The 24,026-nt window shown below is 40.4% G+C and overlaps 1 protein-coding gene across 6 annotated transcripts in view; it reads right to left on the bottom strand.

Moving 5' to 3' along the window:
- Positions 1 to 24,026, bottom strand: part of AUTS2 (activator of transcription and developmental regulator AUTS2) — a 1,090,636-nt gene that overhangs the window by 593,199 nt on the left and 473,411 nt on the right. For all 6 annotated transcript variants that reach the window (XM_074263989.1, XM_074263992.1, XM_074263990.1 and 3 more), the window contains one exon: positions 22,113 to 22,148. In XM_074263989.1, coding sequence (XP_074120090.1) covers positions 22,113 to 22,148 — 36 coding nt within the window. The remainder of the gene's footprint in view (positions 1 to 22,112; positions 22,149 to 24,026) is intronic.

Raw genomic sequence — 24,026 nt, forward strand, 5'->3', positions numbered from 1 at the left:
AAAGAGACCACGATGAAATGTGGTAAGTCTGGAAAAAAACAGCGGAAATGCAGAGAGTGGGACAGGTAGGAGAGAGCAGGCGCCCACGGACGCACAGTCTGAAGGACCCTCCCCTTCTGGTCCCACAACTTCTTTCAGAGATGAAGAAATGGGCCCCAAAGTCTCTAACCAAGGACGGCCAGAGAGGGATGCATCGAGGAGAATTTGGCAAGACCTCCCCAAAGAAGCAATGCAAGATCCCTCCTTAATCCCCAAAACCGCCCAGCCTATGCGGGCCAGAAGCTCAGAATTTAATCTGTGAATTCTAATTGGGGAGCATAGAGATGTGTTCACGGTCTCCCACCCTAGTGAATCAGTCATTTTCGTCTCCCTAGCACCTTTCAGGCCTTTGATTTCTCATGGGATTACTGCAGCAGGGAAGGAGTGCAGACCATGGGACGGCCATCCTTGCCAGAGCGGTATAAACATGGCTGGATTCAGAAATTGGCATCTCTTAAGATGGCAAAATTGCTACCGCTGGGAGCCTAATGAATGCAGCAAAGACTCTTCCCAAAGTCCCAGATATATTCTTTCCTGCGTATGTTTTGTGAAAACGAACAGTGCCAAGGGTCAATGTTTCCAGGCCCCACTGCGCTCCTTTGTAACAGGGCAGTGTGTGCAACACACCCAATTATTCCGTCTCTGCCTCTCTTCTCTTCCACCCCCTCCCCAAACACTTCACTATCTCTTAAGACCTTGCTCCACTTCCTTCTCTGGAGTCCCTTTGCTCCTTCCCCCAGAGCTGGACGAGGCTCCGAGCAAAGTGCTGACTGGGGAAGGCCTGGATGACTGGGGAGGGCTCCAAGGGCAGGTTGGCGGGACCACCCGTGGCCCCACGGCCTCAGCAGAAGGCGGGTGGGTGGGCAGGGGTGGTGGCCCCCTCCAGAGGAGCTCTGGCTCCCCACGGCTCCAAATGCGAACCAACCAGACGACATCTGAGTTTGTGATTTGATTCCAAAACAGCAATCGCCCACGCTAGCTCCCAATCTGACAAGTGGGGATGAGACTTCCAAGTGTGCGGAGCACAGAGCGGGAGCCGCTGGAGAGGAGCACCCTGCCGTGGCCAGTCCCAGTGACCACTCGCCATGGAGGCCCATCCTCCTTCTCTGTCTCAAGGGATGGAGGATTTCCAAGGGATCAGGCCTGCAATTCACCCACAGGAATCAGGTCAGAGGAAAAGCTGCTCCGGGTGCGTCCCCAGACCAGTATTTCTGGGCATTCTGTCCGGGGCTGAAAGGTTCTCCTTGGGTACCTGATAAGAAGGTACCCAACAAGAAGAGCCAGTGGGAGGAGTATAAACTCCCAGCTACGCCTGAATTCAAGTCAACTCTTGGGTATAGTTAAAAAGAAAAGGAAAAAACATTAGCCACTTTTTATTATTTCTATCTCCATCGCTTTGAAAGAACAGCTTTCAGAACCCTACTTTACCCTTCCCAATAGGTTGGGAATGGTAATAACTTCAAAATAATCTCTGGGTAAGCTAAAGAATCCTTAAAATATATACTGACAGGTGTGTGTGTGTGTGTGCGTGTGTGTGTGTTGTGTGGTCACTTCAATCCCTTCATGAATCCCTTGCCCTCAACCCAAGACTGGAAATCTTTCTTTTTCTCATGGCCCCTCTGCAGCACCTCCAAGCCCCCAAAGCCTTCAGAAATGTTTCTTTGATGGACACTTTTTTTCTTCAGGAAATGACATGGTGACATAGGTAAAGGGTGATTTGGATAGACTGCTGTGTCACAAATTGTCAGGATCTGATTTAGAGACCTTGCTTTTGTCAAGAAAGACAGTTGGACGTCTGCTTTAAAGAAGTACTGGGAATATTTTCATCAAAGGTTTGAATTGAAAAACAGTAGGAGGTAAATATCTGAGATGTTGCCGAGAAAGACCGCTATATCCGTACAATTACCATTAACAGAGGACAGCAGTGGTTCAATGAAGTAATTCAATCTGGTGTCCTACATTTTATCAGACAGCAATTTTGAGCTCCAACATAAAAGGCGGCAAAAAGAAGTTGGGGCTCTTTTATATGCAATTCTCACCCCCTCCCACCTTAATTCTGCAAAACAGGAGGTGTTTGCTTCCCAAGGTCCAATCATGGGACTCCGCAGATCTGACAAAGGGCCACGAGATGGAGAAAGCTCTCCAGCCACCCATGGCGGCGGCGAGGCAGCCTCTGCTGGAAGCAGGTCCAGGCGTGGGCCGCCGGCTGGGGCTCCGGGAGGGGGCTGGCCTACTTCCAAGCGGGGGGCCGGAAGGGGAGGGGAGGCACAGAGAAGCGGTTCCTAGGTGGGGGCCAAGAGGGTCACGTGTGGGGAAGGACAAGAGGAACAAGGGGCAGGCCATTGTTACCTGAGGAGAAGCCCACTGCCCAGGTATGGAAGTCTGGGGGACACGTCCACCACATTTACACATTTACTGATGGGGGAGACAAAGTCCTTCTACAGCTGTGGACACTAAATTCAGACAAGCGGTGGACAGTAGAATTTTGAAGAATTTACAGCTCTGAGAATAACTCCATTCTTCCCTTTCCCCAATTTCCTGGCCCAAGGCCTATCCCTAATCTCCCAGTTCCCATCTTCCTGCCTCAGCACACAGAGCAGGTGATCAAGTGATCTTCTTGTCTCTCCACTCAGAGAAGAGAAATCCTTATTCTTCTTCAAAACCCAAGCCAAATCTTTCTCTGTGTGTGAGTATGTATTATCTATCTATAATCTATCTATATACAAATATTGTTTATCGATATGTTTTGTTGTTACTGTTGTTGAGTTGAAGGACACCTGACTCTTGGTGACACCATTTGGGGTTTTCTTGGCAGAGACACTGGAATGATTTGCCCTTTCCTTCTCCAGCTCATTTTACAGATGAGGAAACTGAGGGAAACAGAGTGAAGGGATTGCCCAGAGTCATCCAGCTAGGAAGTGTCTGAGGCTACATTTGGGTGCAGGCAGGTGAGCCTCCCGGCCTCCAGGCCAGAAGCTCTAACTCCTGCGCCAGCTGGCTGCCTGTGTGTGTATGCGAATACATACATACAAACACACATATACACGTAAGTATACATATATACACGGTGCTCCCATGCTGTCTCCCCATTCAACTGCAAGCTCCGTGAGGGAGGGCCTGTCTTGTCCTTTCTTAGTGTCCCTCGTCCTGAGCACAGTTCTTGCACTCGAGCCTACACTCCATGATCCAGCAGACTTTGTGGGGTAATTTTTCCTTGTTACTCTTGCACTTCAGGCATTTTTAGGCTGCAGTTCTGTAGTACAATGCGTTTTGAAATCCAAAATAAGAATCTGAGTCTAGAAACTCTATTGGGAGGGGACCACAGAGAGATTTCCCTAAATTTACTTTAAAAGTGGGTGCTTGGGGGGGATTCTAACATTATCAATCAGATGATTATAAGGGAACATTTCTAGACAGTCACAATCCAGCTCTAAGATGCCATTGCGGGCTCGTTCTACGAGCTTTGGACGCCCTTTCTGGTTCAAACCGGCCTTCCTGCTCTAGACTACAAGTGACCTTCACACAACTATCTCCTCGAGCCTGGAATTCTGTCTCTTCTCGGCCCTTCCTCTGGAATTCCTTCCTTTAATACCAGTTAAGGGCCATTGGACAGAGTGCTGAGTCTAGAATCAAAAAGATCTGAATTTAAATCAGACACTCATTAGCTGTGTGACTCTGGGCAAGTCACTTTACCTGTTTGCCTCAGTTTCCTCATCTATTAAAAAAAGAAAGAAAGAAAGAAAGAAAGAAAGAAAGAAAGAAAGAAAGAAAGAAAGAAAGAAAGAAAGAAAGAAAGAAAGAAAGAAAGAAAGAAAGAAAGAAAGAAAGAAAGAAACCAAAAACACAAAAACAAAAACAAAACGAGGGGCAGCTAGGTAGTGCAGTGGATAGAGTCCCAGCCAGGAAGTCAGAGGGACCTGAGTTCAAATCTGGCCTCAGACACCTGGCTGTGTGACTCTGGGCAAGTCACATAACCCCAATTGCCTCAGCCAAAAAAAAAGAGCAAAGAGCGAATCTCTCCACTTTCTTTGCCAAGGAAGCCTCGGCTGGGGTCAGAGTCAGGCCCACATCACAAAAGCAGCACCTGTTAGCTTGTCTCCATGGCTCTGGGCCAGTGTCTGGCCTGGTCCCAACTCTTCACATCCCTCCAAGTGGGGTCAGTGAATACAGCCAGTAGGGCCACTGATGTTGGCTCACAGGGCCATCTTTAAGCCCAGCTGGGACCCTCCAGAGCCTCACAGGTCGGCCACCTTACAGAGTGAGTCTTGCCCCAAAGGGACACTTCTGCTCCCCAAGGTTTTGTCCCAGCTAGCCTTAATTTAGTCGCTAAGATTGCCTTAAACATTGAGGAGAGCAACTTGTTTCTGAGCACCCTCCAGCTTTTTAGAGGCCCCTTTCACAAACAATCGACATACTAATTATCCACTTATTTTTATCTTATTTATCCACTGAAATAGGCTTCCTAATGACTCCACAAACCAGAGTGCGGATGAATAGGATGTTCTGCAGACAGGCAGAAGTGTGCTCCTGTATTTTTTTTAATACAATCCAGGATAATTCATACTGAATTTTCTGGTACATTTGAGGCCCCACTGGAACTCTCAGCTGGAAGGGATATTCCGGGCCATTGCGTCCAAGCACCTCATTTTCCATATGAGGAAGCAGAAGGTCAGAGAGGTTAAGCCACTTACCCAGGATCACACAGCTAGGAAGGAATGATACTCGACTACATTTCCCGAGTAGATAAGAGGACCAGGTTAGTCTGCTCATCTATGGATAGTCAATTTTTGTTATCTTTTCTCCTGTGGTCTTCAGGGCTACTCTCGGTGAGAGGAAGGAATGCTTTTAATCTCCTCACTTTATGGATAAAAGGGGGAGTGGGAGTTCTCAGACTAACCCAGAGAACAGGGAGATTTCTAGCTTTGAAAAAAAAGAAAGTGAACCATGGAATGGGTAACTGGCAAGAAGGAAGTACTCCTAAATGGAAGTATTTAAGCATAAAATAAATGACAGTTATAGGAAGAATTGTGACGGTATAGTGTGTAGTAGATAAGAGAACCATCCTCAAAACCAGAAGATCCTCCCCTGACAGCCACTAGCGGAGTGACCCTGACCAAGTCATTTATCTTCTTAGCTGGTCAAGGGATAGAGAATTGTGCTGATCTGAATTAAAAGAGGGAGTTTTCCCTATATCAATAAAATTAGAATCAAAAAAAGATCCACTTCCAGCCACTCAAAGATTACAAAGAACTTTACCTACTCACTGGACACTCAGAAACAATAGGAAACTATAATGGTCGCCATTTTGGAGATTTAAAAGATGGGGCTTAGAGAAGTTATACAGTCTCCTCGCTGTTCCGTGGCTGTGAAATTTAGAAGGCAGCGTTTCCATGGATTCTTAAGTTCTTCACATTCAAGAAGGCCTTTCTCTGACCTACAGAGGCAGAGGGCTGGCCCAGATGACCCCTAAGGTGCACTCTAACTCTCTCTTCGATATGCAGTTGTAATTTAATCTTCATATTAACTCATGGATTTTCTACCCATCTTCCAATCTCCCTGATCTCAACCTCCTTTTCCCATAGAAAGAGGCTGCCAGCATTTTCATGGTATCCTAGATTTAGATCTGAAAAGGGCCGGAGAGGTCATTAACACGCGACTGCCTCATTTTACAGAGGAAGAAAAGGATGGCCGTGTACAGGAAAAGTAACCCAAGTACCCAAGTGGCAAAAGCTGGGCCCTCTCTCCCTATATCCGGTGTTCCTGTATTTTCACCATCCACAAATGAATGCTGTATCCAAGAGTGAAAGCTCCCCGATAAGCACAGCAGTTTTTCCCTTGTTTCTTCCCCCATCCCAAATATTTTCACCATTTACAAATGAATACTGTATCCAAGAGTAAAAGCTCCCCAAGTATCAGAGCTGTTCTTTTCCCCTTGTTCCTCCTCCATCCCACCCCACTTCATTCTATGATCTTCTAGAACCATCATTCACATTTTTAATTTTTTAAATCTGATCTGTGATCTCACTGCCAGTAGAGATTGAATCTTTATCGCTATAGAACCAACACCTAACACGGTGCCTGGGATATAGAAGATGACACTTAAAAAAAAGATGCTTGTTAATCAACTGTGAATGACTTGTCATTCTCAGCAACACAACGATCCAAGACAATTCCAAAGGACTTTGGATGAAAAATGCTACCCACCTTCAGAGAAAGAACAGATGGAGTCTGAATGCAGACTGAAGCACACTTTTTAAAGTTTATTTTTCTGCATTTTTTTGTCTAATATGGGAATATGTTTTGCATGACTGCACAAATATAATCTATATCAAATTACATGGCATCTCAAGGAGGAAGGAGAGGATGGAGGGAGGAATAGAATTTGAAACTCACAAAATTTCTTTTAAAAGAATATTATGTAAATTATTTTTACATACAATTGGAAAAATAATTTTTAAATGAGGGGGAAAATTGAGGCTTATTATCTGACATATCTGACACTTAGAACATAGGATGTTCTAAGTGGGAAAAAAATAATCCTCTATCAAAAAAGTTAAGACTTGTTCTGCAATTTCCTGAGGATCTGAAAGTGTAAGTGACTCATTCATCCTTCACTCAAGCATGAGACAGGTAGGACGGAATATGGATCTTTTTGACGATGGGTGGCAAATTTCTCTAGTCAGCCTGTCCTATGGCACATAACAGATCTTTAATAAATGTCTGAATGAATTATTGAATTAATAATAATGGCAGAGTTGCAGATCTACTTGATTGGCTATGACTCAAAAACTCAAAAAGAAAGCCATTACAAAGATTACAATCAGGTCTGACCCTGCCTCTTTGCTGGTGCTTCTTCCACTAAGAGGAGGCCCGATCTTCTTCCAAAAGATTAAGAATGTGCTCTGTACAAATAATAGTGTCAAGCATTCAATTTTACCGATTTAAAACTGAATCTTTCCAAAGAGGAAGGCTTTACAAATGGTAACTTAACTGCTTGCAATCAAACTAATTGGAAGCACAATGACCTGAAATGAGTTTAAATGCACCATAATATATGTTTAGCAATCAGTGAGGCAATCCTTTATTATTCAGACTCATGTCCCAATTTGTGCCATGTGACACAAATGTGGAGGAGAGGGGAAGGAGAAAAAAGTAAAAGAGATAAAGGGAAAAAATACAAAAATAAGGTTTGTTCTTCCAAAGATCCAAGAAGAATTTACTCTAGACTTCTGAAAAAATAACAATATTTTTAAAAGAAGCATTGCAATGTAAATCTATCATATGTATTCTAACGAAACGTGTTTGATGGACAGAGTTTTGATTCAAGAATAGCACAACATATTTTCAAAGTGGAGAAGCTTTATAATATTTAGAAGAGAACATTAATAAAAAATCCAAGATGCTTTATTTTTAATTTTACTTTTTAAAATATATTTTCATTTTAAGGCATTAAATAATGATCAAAAAACGATTGCTACAATTCTTGAAAATTCAATTAAAAATAAAAACTCAGTGACATAAGACAGAAACCAGACGCGTATTTCTGGTATTCCAAACCTGTATACAGAGGAGAGAAAATTAATTTTCAAGTCCATGAAGAGGAATGTATGTCACATGAATGAATGAATGAGCATTTAATTGCTTGCTATGTGCCAATACACATAGCAGGTACAATTCCGACTGTCAAAGTTTCATTCTAATGGCGGGGGAGAGGGAGATAGGAGGATCTTAGCTACAGGTTTGACAGCAAAGATCAATGGTATTTATGGTACAGTAAACAGGCAGGTGGTATGGCCTAGATCAACAGCAGAATTACAGATATGGAAATAGTATTTAAGCTAAGAAACAAGTAAGATTCTTATATGTGTAGTAGAAATATAAAGAAAAGAACATAGAAATTCGAATAGCCAGGTATGTAAAGCAATGAAGATTTCAGAAATATACGATGTCAGGGTTAGAATTCGAGAGATCATCTAATTCAACATTCTCGTTTTACACAACAAGAAACTACAGCCCAGAGGGGGTAGAAATGACTTTTCCAAGATCACTCAGCCAATGAGAATCAGTGCTGGAAGCCAGCTAATTTTCAAAGTTCATGTGTATTTACCATTATACCATAGTTATTATACTATGGTATAATATTATATTATACATTATACTATGATTATTATCATGGGTGTTTTCATACAATCACACTGACCTGTTAGATTCCAAAAGCATTTTCAAAAGTTACATTTATTTAGAAGATCCGGAAAGCCAAACATTTGCATAAAGTTGAAGTTGAGTGCTTCACATTTTTGAAGAACCTCTTAATATTTTTTGCTGTCTCCACTGAACTCCAAGGTTCCTTCCAATCTTAAATCCATGATCCTATTATTCTCCCATCCCTTCTGTACACTTACTAAAAATATGACCTGCAGTCAAATATATATTGATTTCTTTCACTGACAAAGATCCCCAAGTTCTTCTGGCCAAGAGGAAAATGAAGAGGGAAACCGGGAGCTTATGAAATGTCATTTTTAGTCCCATTGATTGTCTTCAGGCAGTGAGAAAATAGAGGAAACCTAAGTCATCCCTTGTTTAATCAATCCTGTGCCTTTAGGTCCAAGGTAGGAGCAAGTTTCAGAGAATAATCATAAATGTTTTGTCCATGGTGATTAGGCGAGACCCCCAATGTATTACAAAGTATACAGAGAAAACCTAGGCTAGGATCCCATACCAAATCTACATCAAAGCAAATCTGTGGGGCTGATATATTATTCTCAGGAGACTCAAGTACAAATCAACGTCTCTAATACTTCCTGGCTGTGTGAACGTGGGCAGAACAGTTCTGGGTTTCCTCATCTGTACAATGGGGTCTATAATAGCACCTTTTCCACAAATACTTGTGAAGAAAACATTCAGATAATGCTTAAGATATGACAGAAATAGGAGTAATTCCTCCCTTAGGGATTGCATTGCTCTATTTAACAGACATTTAATTCTTAAGGCATTTCCTTTCTTATAACGATATAGACAAGTTTCTGGAAATTGGTTTCACCAATAAAGATTTCGTTTGTTTTTACAACTAATGGAGGGGCAGAAAAGGGGTATGATGGATAGAGCTCTAACCCTGGAGTCAGGAGGAACTGAGTTCAAATCCAGCCTGAGACATATGCCTCTTAGTAGCTGTATAACCCTGGGCCTTTTTCACTTAATCCCAACACTGATGCCTTCTCCCCAAAGAAAACTAGCAGAAAAAACGCAAGAAACAAAAAAACTAATGTGACCTTGGACAATAACTTATCGTGGCTTCCGTTGTCTCATTTGGAAAATGAATGGATGATTCATTACGACCCTTTTAAGCTCTGTGTCTATGTGCCTGATGATTGGGGAAGGGCTATTCTAGGGCAAATGGAGGGAATAGAACAATCCACATTATAAGGCAGAAAAAAAGAGGGGAAGGAAATCAGAAAAATCAGAATATTTATATGAAGTAAGGAAAAGGAAAGGTACTATTCTCTTCTATAAACTCTACTTGCTTTTTTTGGCGTGGGGAGTTCTTAAGGTGAGGAACTCTAGAAATACAGAGTGGGGCATTCACTGTTATTTATAATCTCAAAAAGTTCCCTTGGGGCACTAAGGGGTTAAACAATATACCCATGGTATGGGAGGGGACTCGAACTCAGGGTTTCAACAGTGAAAAAATAATGTAAACAAAAACATTAAAAATCCCATTGACAATGAAGCGTAATGGTCTCTGTTGGTGACATCCTATCAGGGTAAAATAGATACTTTGTTAACAATCAATAAAACATTTTGTATAATGTACTTAAAAGGAAGATTTGGTGTTTATTGGAAAGTACTCATGTTAAATATGTATGTATGATAATACATATTATATAAGTAAGTATGCAATGTATATATATAATATATATACATGTATATACGTACACACAAATGTGCACGTGTATACAAACACGCATATACACGCACAACCCTTAAATAAGCTTTTTGCATTGAGACGTACCCAAGGAGTAGCAGACAAAAAACTGGTGTTGGGAGTTAGGAAAATCTGGGTTCCAGGCCCCAACGAGGTTACTTCTTGGCTGTCTGACTCTGGGCAAGTCACTAAAGCATTAGGAGTTTGGATAAATTCTCTAAGACTAACCAGATGGAGATGTGTGCGGATTGAAGGAGCTCATCAAGGATGAAATCCCAGGTATTAAGCAAAAACATGCAACCTTCCTCCAGTGGAGTTCATGGACCAAAGGCTAAGCTCTGGGGGGAAAGCCTGAAGTTCCCATTTGCCACTAGATGGCAGAAACATAATAAGTCATTGGATGAATGAATCATGGCACCAAAATGAGGAAAACACTCAAAAAGTAGGCAATATCGGATGGGTGAAGGGGTGAGATTCTGGCTGGTACAAAAAATTCACACACACACACACACACACACACACACACACACACACACACACACACGAAAAACTAAAGTGTGGAACAGAATACATTTCTTTGTCCAAAATGGATCTCAATTCCTCATTCTCCAGGAAGACTTTATTGATCCTTCCAAATATTAGAACCCTTCCTTCAAACTAGTTTGCCCTGAGCTACTCTATATGTATTTATATTTATCCTCTTTATATTATCCTATATACTTATTTAGATACTTCTTGTTTCCCCATTCACTCATCCCCTTCAACGGCCAAATTACAACGCGGGTTTCCTGAGAGCAAGTCTTGTTTCATGCTCTGAACTATATATACTCAATGCCTGGCAGCACACAGCAGGTGCTTAATAAATGGTTGTGGACTGAGACAAAGACATTCCAAGAATCCCAATTCTGCCCCTTTTTAGCTCTGCGAACCTCTGTGAGTTATTTAATTTTCTAACCTTTGGAGATAAGGACTGCAGTCCCCTAAGAGGGGCAAGGGAGAGAACGGCTCCAAAGCGCCCTGAGGAGGGAGAAGGTCTCTGAAACATCTTCTGTCTTCACCCCTGTGGCCTATGGTCCCAGGAACCCAAGAATTAGGTCTATGTTCACTAGCAGTACTGGCAGGGACATGGTCCTCTCAACCCTGATGAACATGGGATACAGAGAAAAATAAAATCGAGGATCTGAGTTCAAATGTGACTCAGTCTCTTGACATTTTTTAACTGTGTAACCCTGTGCTCTCCCACTGCCAAAAAAAGAAACAACCGAAAAATACAAGAAACAAAGAAAAAAACAAAAAACAAAACCTCGGATACTGACTTAACGTGCCCTGTCTTTTGTTATCTCACATCAAAAATAAATGAGTAAATGACCCATTAGGAGCCTTTTTAGCTCTTGGAAGGAAAACTAAGGGTACTCTGGACTGCAAATCAGTTCTTGGAGCTTCGAGACTCACTAATTCAAGAGGGTTTCACAGTCATACGCTGGTCATAAATAGTCTTCGGAATTGACTCAGCAGAGCCCTAACGAACGCACAGAGTATGAGTCCTGCCTGCATCAGGGCCATTAGCAGCTAGAAGGCCTGCTGTATTTCCAATGGCTCCTGGAAACCAAAGACCCCTACCTCACGTCCCCCATTTAGACAGGAAACCCTGCAATTATCTGGCTCCACCACTCCATTCCCAATCTGCTGTTCCATTAAAGTTTATAAGCCCTAATAGACAGTCATCACCCTTGGCAATGCTCCTGCTCGCAAACGGCCGCCATCCCTGCCTGAGGATTTATGAGCAGTGAGTGTCTCTGTTGGGAGGGGGCACTTCATTTCTGCAGACTGGACAGGAGGAGGCTGGAGAAGGAGCCGAGGTGGATGGAAGGCATCCGTCCCCTCTCACAGGATAGTTAGTGGAGCTAATTACTGAGGGAAAATTGGAGATCATTCATTAGGCTGCTCAGCAAATTACGGTTTGTTAACAATGATTTATAGTGCCAAACGCTGGGTAACTAGGCTAGGCTTTTTCCAGTGCAGGCGAACAGGACATGACAGTCTATTAGCTGTGCCGATCGCAACAACTTGTCACCAGGGTGCTTTTGTTAAAGAGGCGATGTATTTCAAATGAGTAAACACGAGGCAGAAGGCGTCTTCTCCATGCTCCGGCCTTGGGAGCCAGTGACTCGCCACCGGTGAAGGACCTCTCCTCCTCCCGCTGACTCAGGGAGAACCGGATATCGCGCTCTCCAAGGAAACGCTGGACTTCCAACGGACTGGGAAGCTTCTCCCTCACGCCTGGGCAGAAAATCCGAAGATCACTGCTTGGACGTCATGAGTGCAATCCAGCAGGCAGCTGGTGACATCAGGAGAGCCAAAGTTCAAATGATCGATCTATCTATCTATCTATCTATCTATCTATCTATCTATCTATCTATCTATCTATCTATCTATCCGTCTGTCTGTCTGTCTGTCTATCCATCTATCTATCTGTCTATCTATCTATCCCTCTATCTATCTATCCATCCATCTGTCCATCTATCTATCTATCTATCTATCTATCTATCTATCTATCTATCTATCCATCTATCTATCTATCTACCTATCTATTTACACATATACATAATATATGTGTTTATAAAATATATATGTGTGTGTATGTATGACTGGGTATGTATATATGTGTGTGTAATTAGACCTTTGCCTAAAGTCATTGTCTTAGTTTTCTCCACTGTAAAGTGAGTCAATTGGACTCAGTGACCATTACGTCCCTTCTAGCTCTAAAAATATGAGACACATATTATAATGTATATATAATATATGAGGATGGTGTGTGTATATAGCATATATATGTAGTATAGACACACAGGTCTTTATTTCCTCGTCTTTAAAATGGGACTAATCATAGGAGATCACTCCCAGAGTTGTCAGATTCAGAGCTCCTGATTCTGAATTTAAAGTTCTTAATGTATATAAAGTTTTGCAAACTTTAAAGCACTATAGAGATCATAATTATTAATTAAAATGTCAGTCTCATGCATTTAGAGCTAGAAGGGACTTTAGTGGTCACTGAGTCCAATTGACTCACTTTACAGAGGAGAAAACTAAGACAATGACTTAGACAACGGTCAGAGAATCCCAGCTCTGGGCCTTAGAGGTCATCTATTTCACCTCTTCAAATTACAGGGGAAGAAAGGTAACCCGGGGCAATAAGTATCAGAGCCAAGAACTGAAACCAGGCCCTCTGACACTGGAGCTATTGTACAGCGCAAGAGTTATCCGAGTAACCCCAGCAAGATCTGGACATAAGTTCTCCGACTCTGACGGCATCAAGCATCAGTTCTCCAGTCTTCAAATGGTCCGGAACAAAGTGGGTCAGACCTGGAGTTTGTACTCCCAACCCTCACACTGACTCACTGATATCAATGAAATGACTACGGATCATCCTTACAGGGAATTATCAGACCACTAAGAACACAGGACCTAGATGCCTAAGGAGCTCAACGATCCATGAGTCCAAGCCCTTCACTTTTCTGAAGGGTAAACTAAGGCCCATTGAGGCAACAGACTTCTCCAAACTCACACAAGTAGAAGAGTTGCAGAGTTGGATTTTGGACTCAGAGCTTCCGATTCTGGATTTGAGGTTCCTGTTCAAAAGATGCTCACACCAGTAAAGACGCTCCTTTGGAACCGAATGGGCTACAATATTCTATTGGTGTCCTCCCTTTACAAGCTCTTCCTCATTAGCAATAGCAGACCTCCAATACAAACCCTCAGGAGCCAAGCACACAGCCAGGGCCCAAGAGATAGAATAGATTACAGCTCTTCATGGGAGCCAAGAATTCACCTCCTGGTGGCCGGGCTTTCAGTATGTTTACATGTACACAGACACAGACACACAGACACACACACACAGACACACACACACACACACACACACACACACACACACACACACACACACAAAACCATAATTTTAATTAGCCTTGAGGAACAAGTCAGGATTAGGTTCAACAAGACCCAGGCCCGTAGTCTGACCTGTTATTTTTTTTTGTCCTGGCCAAGTCACTTTAACACAGAGAGCACTGGGAAACAGATCTCTTAACAGAATAAGTTGTGGGGAGGGTGATGATATACATTGACAGACAAAATTTCCTAGCCAGGGAATTCACCATTCCAGTGAAAACAAAGACACAGTCACTCTGTCTAGCCTCTCTGAATAAGGAGCCATTTAAACAGAGCTGCTTTGCTAGTTTCCTGCCTACTCTCTTGACTGCTATTGGTATGTATGTACGTATGTGAATGTCCTATTCCCTCTTTCCTTACTTCTTTCTTGTTGCACAGCAACATAGACACACTATATCAAGGCACAGCTTTTACCTTGTGACTGACAGTGTGTCATTTAAACCAACATGGGGCTTATTTCCCCATAAAGCAATTAAAGGAGCAAACAAAGAGATCCTACTAGAATCACAAAATGTTCGAAGATTGAGGAGAGCTTGGAGATCCTACAGGCAATCCCGTCATTTCTGTGAAGGAAAAGAAAGAAACTGACCGGCCCATCATCCCCAAGTCAAATGGTGAGTGACCATGTGCATGCGAAAAGGGAACCAGTTTATTTTTTTTCCGCCAAATTCATCCCTAAATAATCTGATTAATTTCTACTTTAACAAGTTAGAGAGTTTCTGTCTTTCTCCAAGTTAGGAGTCTAAAAGGCAAGCGAGACAAGACAGTAAAGGAGAAAATCCAGTGCTCAAGAGTGAGGCTGGGAGAGCTGGCCCAAAAAGCTAGGGGTTAGGGAGAAAGATTAATCAGGCTAGAAAGGTACCGGGACCAGGTTGGTAAAAAGCTTTAAGTGCCAAAAAGAAGAGCTGATATTTCATCCCAGAGGTAATGGGGTGCCACTGGAGTTTATTGAGTTGCCGAGGTGACACGCTCAGATCTATGCTTTGGGAAAACCATCTGGGCAGCTGTGTGCAAGATAGAGTGGCGTAATGGAACTCTTACATACGGTGTCGTAACTACCATTTGTACTTATCTGGAACCACTGCAGAATCGAGACACTGTTCTTCCAATTAAATTAAATTTGCTATTGTATGGTAGCCTTTATTTTATTGTTTTCCTCTTAAGGCCACTTTTAAAATGGTGGTTGAAGAACAGTTTTTGAACTTCTGAGTGAGTGCTGTGTTCCATGCAGTCTTTATGAAGGGTAGCAGATTCCTTACCTGTAACTGGCATACAGGATGTCCCTCTGAAGGGAGCTCTGGTTTTTGACACTTGGTGTCCTGGAAAGGGGCTTTAAATAGCTAATTCACAGACCGAGAGCTAAGGAGGAATTTGGTGGCCATGAAATCCAACAGGTTCATTTTACAGGGAAGGAAGCTGAGAACCTCTTCACAGAGGAATTACATGATTCGAACCCATATCCAGTGATTCCAGGCTAATACGTTACCACTGGACTGTAGTGTGCACACCTTAGCACAATGGTTTTGGAAGAGGGGCAATCCTGCACGCAGGCACACGTTACTATAAGTCATTTTTCAGTTATGTCTAACTCTTTCTGATCCCATTTGGGGCTTTCTTAGCAAAGGTCCTGAAACAGTTTGCTATTCCCTTCTCCAGCTCAGCAATGGAGGTAAACAGTGTTAAGTGACTTGCCTAGAGTCATACAAACTAGGAAGGATCTGAAGCAAAATTTGCATTTGGGACTTCCAGATTCCAAGCCTAGCAATTTATCTACTGTCCCACCTAGTGACTCTACACACTCTTAACAGAGTAAATTATTTTGGTGACAGGGAAGATCAAAACATTTAGAATTGGACATCAATGTCAAAACAACTACAAGCAAAATCTCAAAGTAAAAATGTGAATTGGACTCTGCCCCTTCAAAAGAACTTCTGGAGTAGCTCAAAAAGAATTTTAAAAATTAATTAAGAAAGGTAAAAGAAATTTCAGAAAAGAAATGAGAGTGAAGCAAGAGAATAATTTTTTTTTAAAGAGCTTGATAAACCATTACACATGATGTATCTTTTGCAAGGATAGCCTAAAGGGAGTCATAAAGAGTTGGACATGACTGAAACAACTAAATAACAACAAATCTATCATTGCTTTTAAAAACCAGAAGTTTAATATGGAGTATCATACAAAGGGATTAAATGATCTACAAATAAAAATATCTCTATATGTGTATTTATTTGTAACACATACTTTTCTTTTAAAATAGTTTATTGAGTTCCCCCTTACAGTTAAATAAAACTGATGAATAAAGTAACTTGATCAAAAAAAAAAAAAAAAAGAGCTTGATAAAGTAAACACAAAAAATAGGAAAATATGTACAAAAATTCACTGAAAAAAAAAATTCCTTAAAAAGTAGAATTGGCCAAATGGGAAGGAGGTTCACTGAAAATAACAATTCCTTAAAAATCTGAATTGAAGAAGTTAATGATTGCTTGAGACATCAAGAAACAATAAAACAAAACAAAAAAATGAAAAAAAAAATAGAAGAAAATGTGAAATACCTCATTGGAAAAATGACTGACCTGGAAGATAGATCCAAGAGCAATAATTTTAGAATTATTGGACTACTGGAAAGTCACGATCAAAAAATGATACTAGACATCACATTTCAAGAAATTATCAAGAAAAACTGCCTTGACATTTTAGAATCAGAGGGTAAAATGGAAACCGAAAGAATCCTCCAGCCACCTCCTGAAAGAAATACTAAAATGAAACTATCAGGAATATTATAACCAAATTTCAGAACTCTCAGGTTAAGGAAAAATATTATAATTAGTTAAAAAAATTTAATTATCATGAAGTTACAATCAAAATTACATAGGATTTAGAAGTTTTTAAATTAAAGAAGGAATATAATTATGCAAAAGGCAAAGGAACTAGGTTTATAACAAAGAACTACCACCCAGCAAAACTGAAAAAAAAAAAATATATATATATTATTAATTATTCAGGGAAATTGAAAACTTCGAGCATTTTTTATGTAAAGACCAGAGTTGAACATGTCATCTGATTTTTAAATTCAAAACTCAAGAAAAGCATATGTAAACAGGAAAAAGAAGGCTTAAGGGATTCAATCAGGCTAAACTTTACATTCCCAAATTAGAAGATGATACATTTAACACTTAAGAACTTTATAAATTTTAAGGCAGTCGGAAGGAGAATAGGCAGAGGGCATGGGTGTGAGCTAATTTTGATGGAATAATTTTTTTAAAATTAAGGGTGCTCTGGAAGGAGACATAGGGAGAGGTGGAATAGGGCAATTTATCTCATATAAGAAGTGCAAAAAGACCTATTTCAGTAGGGGCAAGATGAGGAGGACATCACTTGAACCTTACTGTCATTGGAATTGGCTCAAAGATGGAATAACATGCATACTATAAGGAAGTAATAGGGGATAGAGATAAGAGAAAGGGAGGTTAGAATTTAAGAGATCTTAAAGGTCATCTAATTAGCTCTCTAATTTTACATGTAAAGAAACTGGTCAGAGAAGCCCAAAGGTCATCGATAATACAAAGCAAGAAGACATCTTAAAGGTCTTCAAATGTGACACACTAATTAGATCTTCAGAGAGGTCAAACATCAATTGATATAAAGCTAAAAGGGGTCTTAAAGGTTATTGAGACCAACACATTAATTTTACATATAAGGAAACTTAAGTCCAGAAAGTAAGAAAATCACAGATTTAGAGGTAAGATATCTTTGAAATCATCTAGTTCAATCTGCTGGTAAAGAATCTGAGGCATGGAGCTAGAAAATGATCTGAAGTTAAGAAACAAACAAAAAAAGGCAGTAAGTGGTAGAGTGGTAAGATTTGAACTCAAACCTTAAAACTCAAAATTCAGCCTTCTTAGTACAAGACAAAAGCTGCTTAGTAGGACTCAATCATTCCATTATTTAGGGAATCCTCAATATTGTGTTTTTCATCAATTTCCAGGGGAATTTCACTCCACCAAAAGTATTCCTATTTTTCTATCCAACCCGAAATTTTACTACCTACACACACTGTAGAAACTCTAAAACCAGGAGAGTAGTGTGAACATCACTTTGAATGTTCAAAACAAAAAGATACAGTTTAAATACATTTAACACAGTGAAGAAAATGTTCTCATTGCTTGTAGCAGGAAAAAAAAGGAAAATCCTGGTTCATGTTCCAAATGCTAAGTATATGTGCCAACAAAATTAGGATATAGATTCTAACAAGCCTATAATTCCATTTATATTTAGAATATTGGCCTGAGTATGAATACGAGATGAATAAGGATATACCACATGTACATATTATTCCAATGCTTCTCAGACATGAAAAGTACTCTAAGTATTTTTCCCCCAATCCCTTCTTTATTTTGTCTAGTTTAAGAATTCATTCCAATATGCTTATGTAAACAGTGTTTTTAGCTGCTATTCTCATATCTTAATTTCAGTGCCAACCTGGTGCTTTTTCACATAATGGAAAAGTGATGGGCCAAAGCAGAGACCTTAGTGACACAAAACTAAAGAGAATTATCACCAGAATAATGAAAAGGCACTCCACACTCCCAATTCATTTCCAATATGATATTTTAGAGAAAACATAAGGTGAAGAGAGAAAAAGAATCTGTGGTATTTCTGATTTCTAATGCCACTGGGTGAGTGGGGAGGTAGGAAGATCTACACGATTTTAATAAATTGGGTATTATAGTCAACACCTAATCTGGTTTTCCTAAATAACTGTGTAAAAAAGGTCTGGCACAACTACAAGTGTGATATTCATCAGAAGAAAATAACTTCCAGAATCCCTACCTATCAAAACTTGGTAGAAAGAGCCCAGGGAAGGAGAAAGTTAAATAGAAATTCAACTGGGAAACCGCTTTGGAATTGTTAACATACCGAAGAAGCAGCTGTAAGGGAAAAGATGGTACCATCAACTCTCCAGTGAGCAAAAGACACTTTGAGGCTGACTCACTAGGTAACAAAGGATCTGTCTCCGTCCAACATTACCAAAACAACTTCGCGTCACCTTGAGATTTGGGTTCAAACCTCTTCGGCGTACTCGGACTTACCTGGTCTTGAACCTTCTTAGTGGACAGAAGCAAGGCTGAGAACAGAAATATTAAAAAACAGAGAACAAGAGAAACCCGGGAGCATCACATCGCTTTGAAACACCAAGCCACTGTTGTTGTCTCATCTGAGTTTCCAAAATGGAAGTCACTGGGGATGGACACGTGGACATGATCTCATGTGCCATTTCTCCAACCCAAGGTGAGTCCAAATGGAAACTCTTTGGGGAAACAAGACTTTGCAACAATGTCAATGGAAGGACACTGGCTCTTATGCTTTGATAATGCAATAATTATAGCAATTGGAAACACATGCTACTTGGATCATTGTGGGGCATTCTTCTCATGGTCTCGGACTACATGATACATCTGGTGTGTGTTTTCTCCATGTAAGTTAATAAAACGACAGGTTTTTTAAATAAGCAGGGTAATTCTAAAAACAACTTTTCCAACATAAGAAAGGGGAAAAGTCTTCGATATTCATCCAGCATCATGTAAGTGTAAAAAATGATTTTAGAAGCATAATCACGAAGGTGCTTTCCAAGTACTAATATATTATGAGAGAGGAGAGGCGAGGGAGAGGGGTAAGAGAGAGAATGGGGATGGAGAAAGAATGAAGAAGGAGATGGGTGGGGCAAAGATAGAAGAAAGAGTGGAAAAATGGGAGGAGAGAAAGACAGAAAGAAAGAAAAACACACACACAAGAGAGAGACAGAGAGAGGGGGAACAGAGACAGAGAGAGAAGAGACAGAGAGAAACAGACAAAGAGAGATACACACAAGAGAGAGAGAGACAGAGAGAGGAGGGAGAGAGAGAGAGACGAAGAGAGAGGGGGAACACAGACAGAGAGAAACAGACAAAGAGAGAGATACAAACAAGAGAGAGAGAGAGAGACAGAGAGGGGAGGGAGAGAGAGAGAGAGAGAGGCAAAGAGAGAGGGGGAACACAGACAGAGAGAAGCAGAGAGACAGAGAGACAGACACACACACAAGAGAGGGGGGGGACAGAGACAGAGAGAGAAGAGACAGAGAGAAACAGACAAAGAAGAGAGACACACACAAGAGAGAGAGACAGAGAGAGGAGGGACAGAGACAGAGAGAAACAGACAAAGAGAGAGATACAAACAAGAGAGAGAGAGAGAGAGAGAGAGAGAGAGAGAGAGAGAGAGATTGAGAGAGAGAGAGAGAGAGAGAGAGAGGCAAAGAGAGAGAGAGACAGAGACAGAGAGAAGCAGAGAGACAGAGAGACAGACACACACACAAGAGAGGGGGGGACAGAGACAGAGAGAGAAGAGACAGAGAGAAACAGACAAAGAAGAGAGACACACACAAGAGAGAGAGACAGAGAGAGGAGAAAGAGAGACAAAAAGAGAGACAAAAAGAGAGAGGGAGAGAGATGGGAAGAAAGAGAGAGAGAGAGAGAGAGAGAGAGAGAGAGAGAGAGAGAGAGAGAGAGAGAGAGAGAGAGGAAGAGAGAGAGAGGAGGAGGAGGAGGGATGGAGAGAGAGAGAGATAAAGAAAAACATCCTTGGAAATAAAGAAAAAAGAGAAAACCATGCTCTGTAAACAGTAATAGTATCCAGAGATGATTCAGTTCTCTTAGATTAATCATACTGACATTAAAATTACCAGGACATTTACATCAGAAATAATCAAAGACTTAAATAGGTGCTTAAGTATCACCCCCCCCCACAATGTGCTTGTGTTCCTGCAATGCACACATGTGCGCGCGCACACACACACACACACACACACACACACACACACACACACACACACTCTGATGTTTTAAAGGCTCCATGAGGTTTTCCAATCTTTGGGACGGAGGAGGCTCTATTGACACTCTCCAGATTTCTGTTTCAGCGGGCCAACCCACATCCAGCATGCTGTGAAAGGCTGGCAGATGGAACATCTTCTGTTATCTCTGCTACTGAATCAGGAAACCCAATGGCTGCCTGATGAGCCTGCTTGTGGGCATGAATATTCAGCTCCCACCATCAGGAAGAGAGCTGAAAAAACACAGGAGCTGGCTGTACCTAACAGGTGCCCTAACAGCTTTAGCCTTCGCCTCCTCGTTGGATTGAGTTTGAGACTGGAGGGGGAAAGGCAAAAGAAATACTACTGAATCCTGAGTCTGTCTGTCTGTCTCTGTTCTTATTAATGGGTTTAGCAAGCCTCAGCAGGAAGAATGATCATTTTCAAGCCTGAAAAAAGCTCTGAGCAGAGTTAGGATGATCCAAACTCACTCCCCTGAAGAGTGACCCTATTCCATCAGAGGCCTCAGTCCCATATCAAGAACTTCTCCATTTTATTTTGTGCTTCTTAGGAAAAGGTTTCACCAAATCCAAGGGAAGACTAATTTTTGCTGTGTAATGAATGATGGGATATTCTAAGACCTTTAGGATTATTTGAGTCTTCAATCTTTTAAACACACATTTCCTCATTTCCCACCATCCTTTGCAGAATGTTAGGAAATAGTATCAACTCTGAATTGAAATAGTTTGCCATGATTGGCTGAGAGGAGAAGGAAGGCCTGAAGGCCACCTTGGTCTAATTGTGATCAATAAATAAACCAAAGGAGGAGGGCCTTCTCCACTCATCATTACAAGTAGCATTTTATGCAGACCTGGGGTATATTAAAATGAGAAAGGTCACTTCCATAACAAATGAATCTAGCAAACGTGCTTTCTGGACAATTCAACAAAACAGATGAATTGGTCTTCCAAATAACATTGACAAAGAATTTTTGAAGGAGTGGTCTGCTTATACTGATCAACACTGGGGAGAATCATGAGAACCCATGCCCCCATACTCCAAATTGGGCTCTTGCTTTCATGGCTACAAACCATAGGATGTAGAAAATCAGTAGATGGGGAATTCCACACCTGTAAATCTGACCTGAGATCACAAGAATAAACTTTCATTGGAGCACACAATAACATGTCTATTTTTTTAAATCTTAAAAAAAAAAAAAGAAATGAAAAATATAGTAGTCCACCATACAGAGGTGTGAGGCAGGGGCTTCTTCCACTGCCCCCTTACTCAATAAGCAGGAATTTGAGAAGCAAAGAAACACCAGTGAAAGTCACGTTCATAAAAGAAAAAAAAAACACTTACAAAGTAGCCGGTCCCCAAGCTGGAAGGAGCTGAACTCTGCAAGAAAGCAAAAGAAAGAGTGAGAAGTCAGCAATGGACTGCTGTTGTTCCTGTCATCATTGGAAGTACTATCATTATAATTGTTAATATCCATTATAATTTTTAATAATGTGTATTACTTCTGCTGCTGCAGCTACAACTACTACTATTGTTATTCCAGTAGACACAGCTAACCACTATCACTACTACTACTACTACTACTACTACTACTACTACTATTACTACTACTACTACTATTGTTATTTCAATGGACACAGCTTAGTACTACTACTGTTGTTGCTACTACTACTATAATTACTATTATTGCTATTCCAGTGGACACAGCTAACTACTACTACTACTACTATTACTACTACTACTACTATTGTTATTTCAATGGACACAGCTTAGTACTACTACTGTTGTTGCTACTACTACTAATTATTATTATTGCTATTCCAGTGGACACAGCTAACTACTACTACTACTACTACTACTACTACTACTACTACTACTACTACTACTACTACTACTGCTACTGCTACTACTACTACTACTTCTACACTACTGCAACTACAACTACAATTATTGTTATTCCAGTGGACACAGCTAACTACTATTGCTCTTGCTGCTGCTACTACAACTAAATCATAATTATTGTTATTCCAATAGACACAGCTAATTACTGCTGCTACTATTACTGTTATTGCTAATACATTACAAGGGGCACAGATTATTACTACTATTACTTCTACTACTACTGCTACTACTACCACCACAACCTCACTATTATTATTAACACGTTCTAATCCACACAGCTTATTATTATTATTACAACCTATACCACTACTACAATTTTTAACATTCTAATCCATACATCTTATTATTATTGCTACTACCACTACCCATACTATTACTACATTAATACATTCCAATTTACATAGGTTATTATTGTTACTACCTATACAGTTATTATTTATACATTCCACTGGACCCACTATTTATGATTATGACTATGACTACAACTACTACTACTGTTATTATTATTAACTTCTAATTCACACTGCTTATTATTATTGCCAGTGCCGTACTACTACTAGTATTATTGTTGATACATTCCATCTACACAGTTTATTATTATTACTATTAATACCCATACTACCATTACCACTACTGCTGCAGCTTTTTCACAAGGAAGTTCTAATCTTCACACACTATTATTATTACTACTAATAATACTATTATCATTTATACATTCCTATCCACACTGATTATTATTACTACTACATATACTGTTATTATTAATATATTCCAATACACAGTTTTGTTATCATTATTAATACATTCTAAGCCATACAGGTCATTACTATTCATACTACCACCTTATCATTACTACTACAGTTATTATTAACAAGTTCTAATCTACACAATTTACTACTACTACTACTACTACCACCACCACCCATACAATTAACTTTAGTTCATTCCAATTCATACAACATATTTTGACTACTACCCATCCTGTTATTATTATTAATATATTCCAGTACATATAGCTTATCATTATGACTATTATAATTACTAATACATTCTGATCCCCACAGCTTATTATTATTGTTACTGTTACTACTACCACTGTTATTACTGGAAACATTCAAATTGACACCGTTTATTATAATTATTATTATTACTGTCCATTCTATTCTTCTTCTCCTCACATTTCCATCCACACAGCTCATTATTATTATTACTAGTACTACTGCTGTGGTTATTATGCTTGTGAACACATTCCAACAGACACAGCTCATTGTTGTTGTTATCATTATTATTACTACCCACACTATTATTATTGGTTCATTTCAATCGACACAGCTCATTATCATTATTTTTATTATT

The sequence above is a fragment of the Sminthopsis crassicaudata genome, chromosome 4 (assembly GCF_048593235.1).
Source record: "Sminthopsis crassicaudata isolate SCR6 chromosome 4, ASM4859323v1, whole genome shotgun sequence".
Classification (NCBI taxonomy): domain Eukaryota; kingdom Metazoa; phylum Chordata; class Mammalia; order Dasyuromorphia; family Dasyuridae; genus Sminthopsis; species Sminthopsis crassicaudata.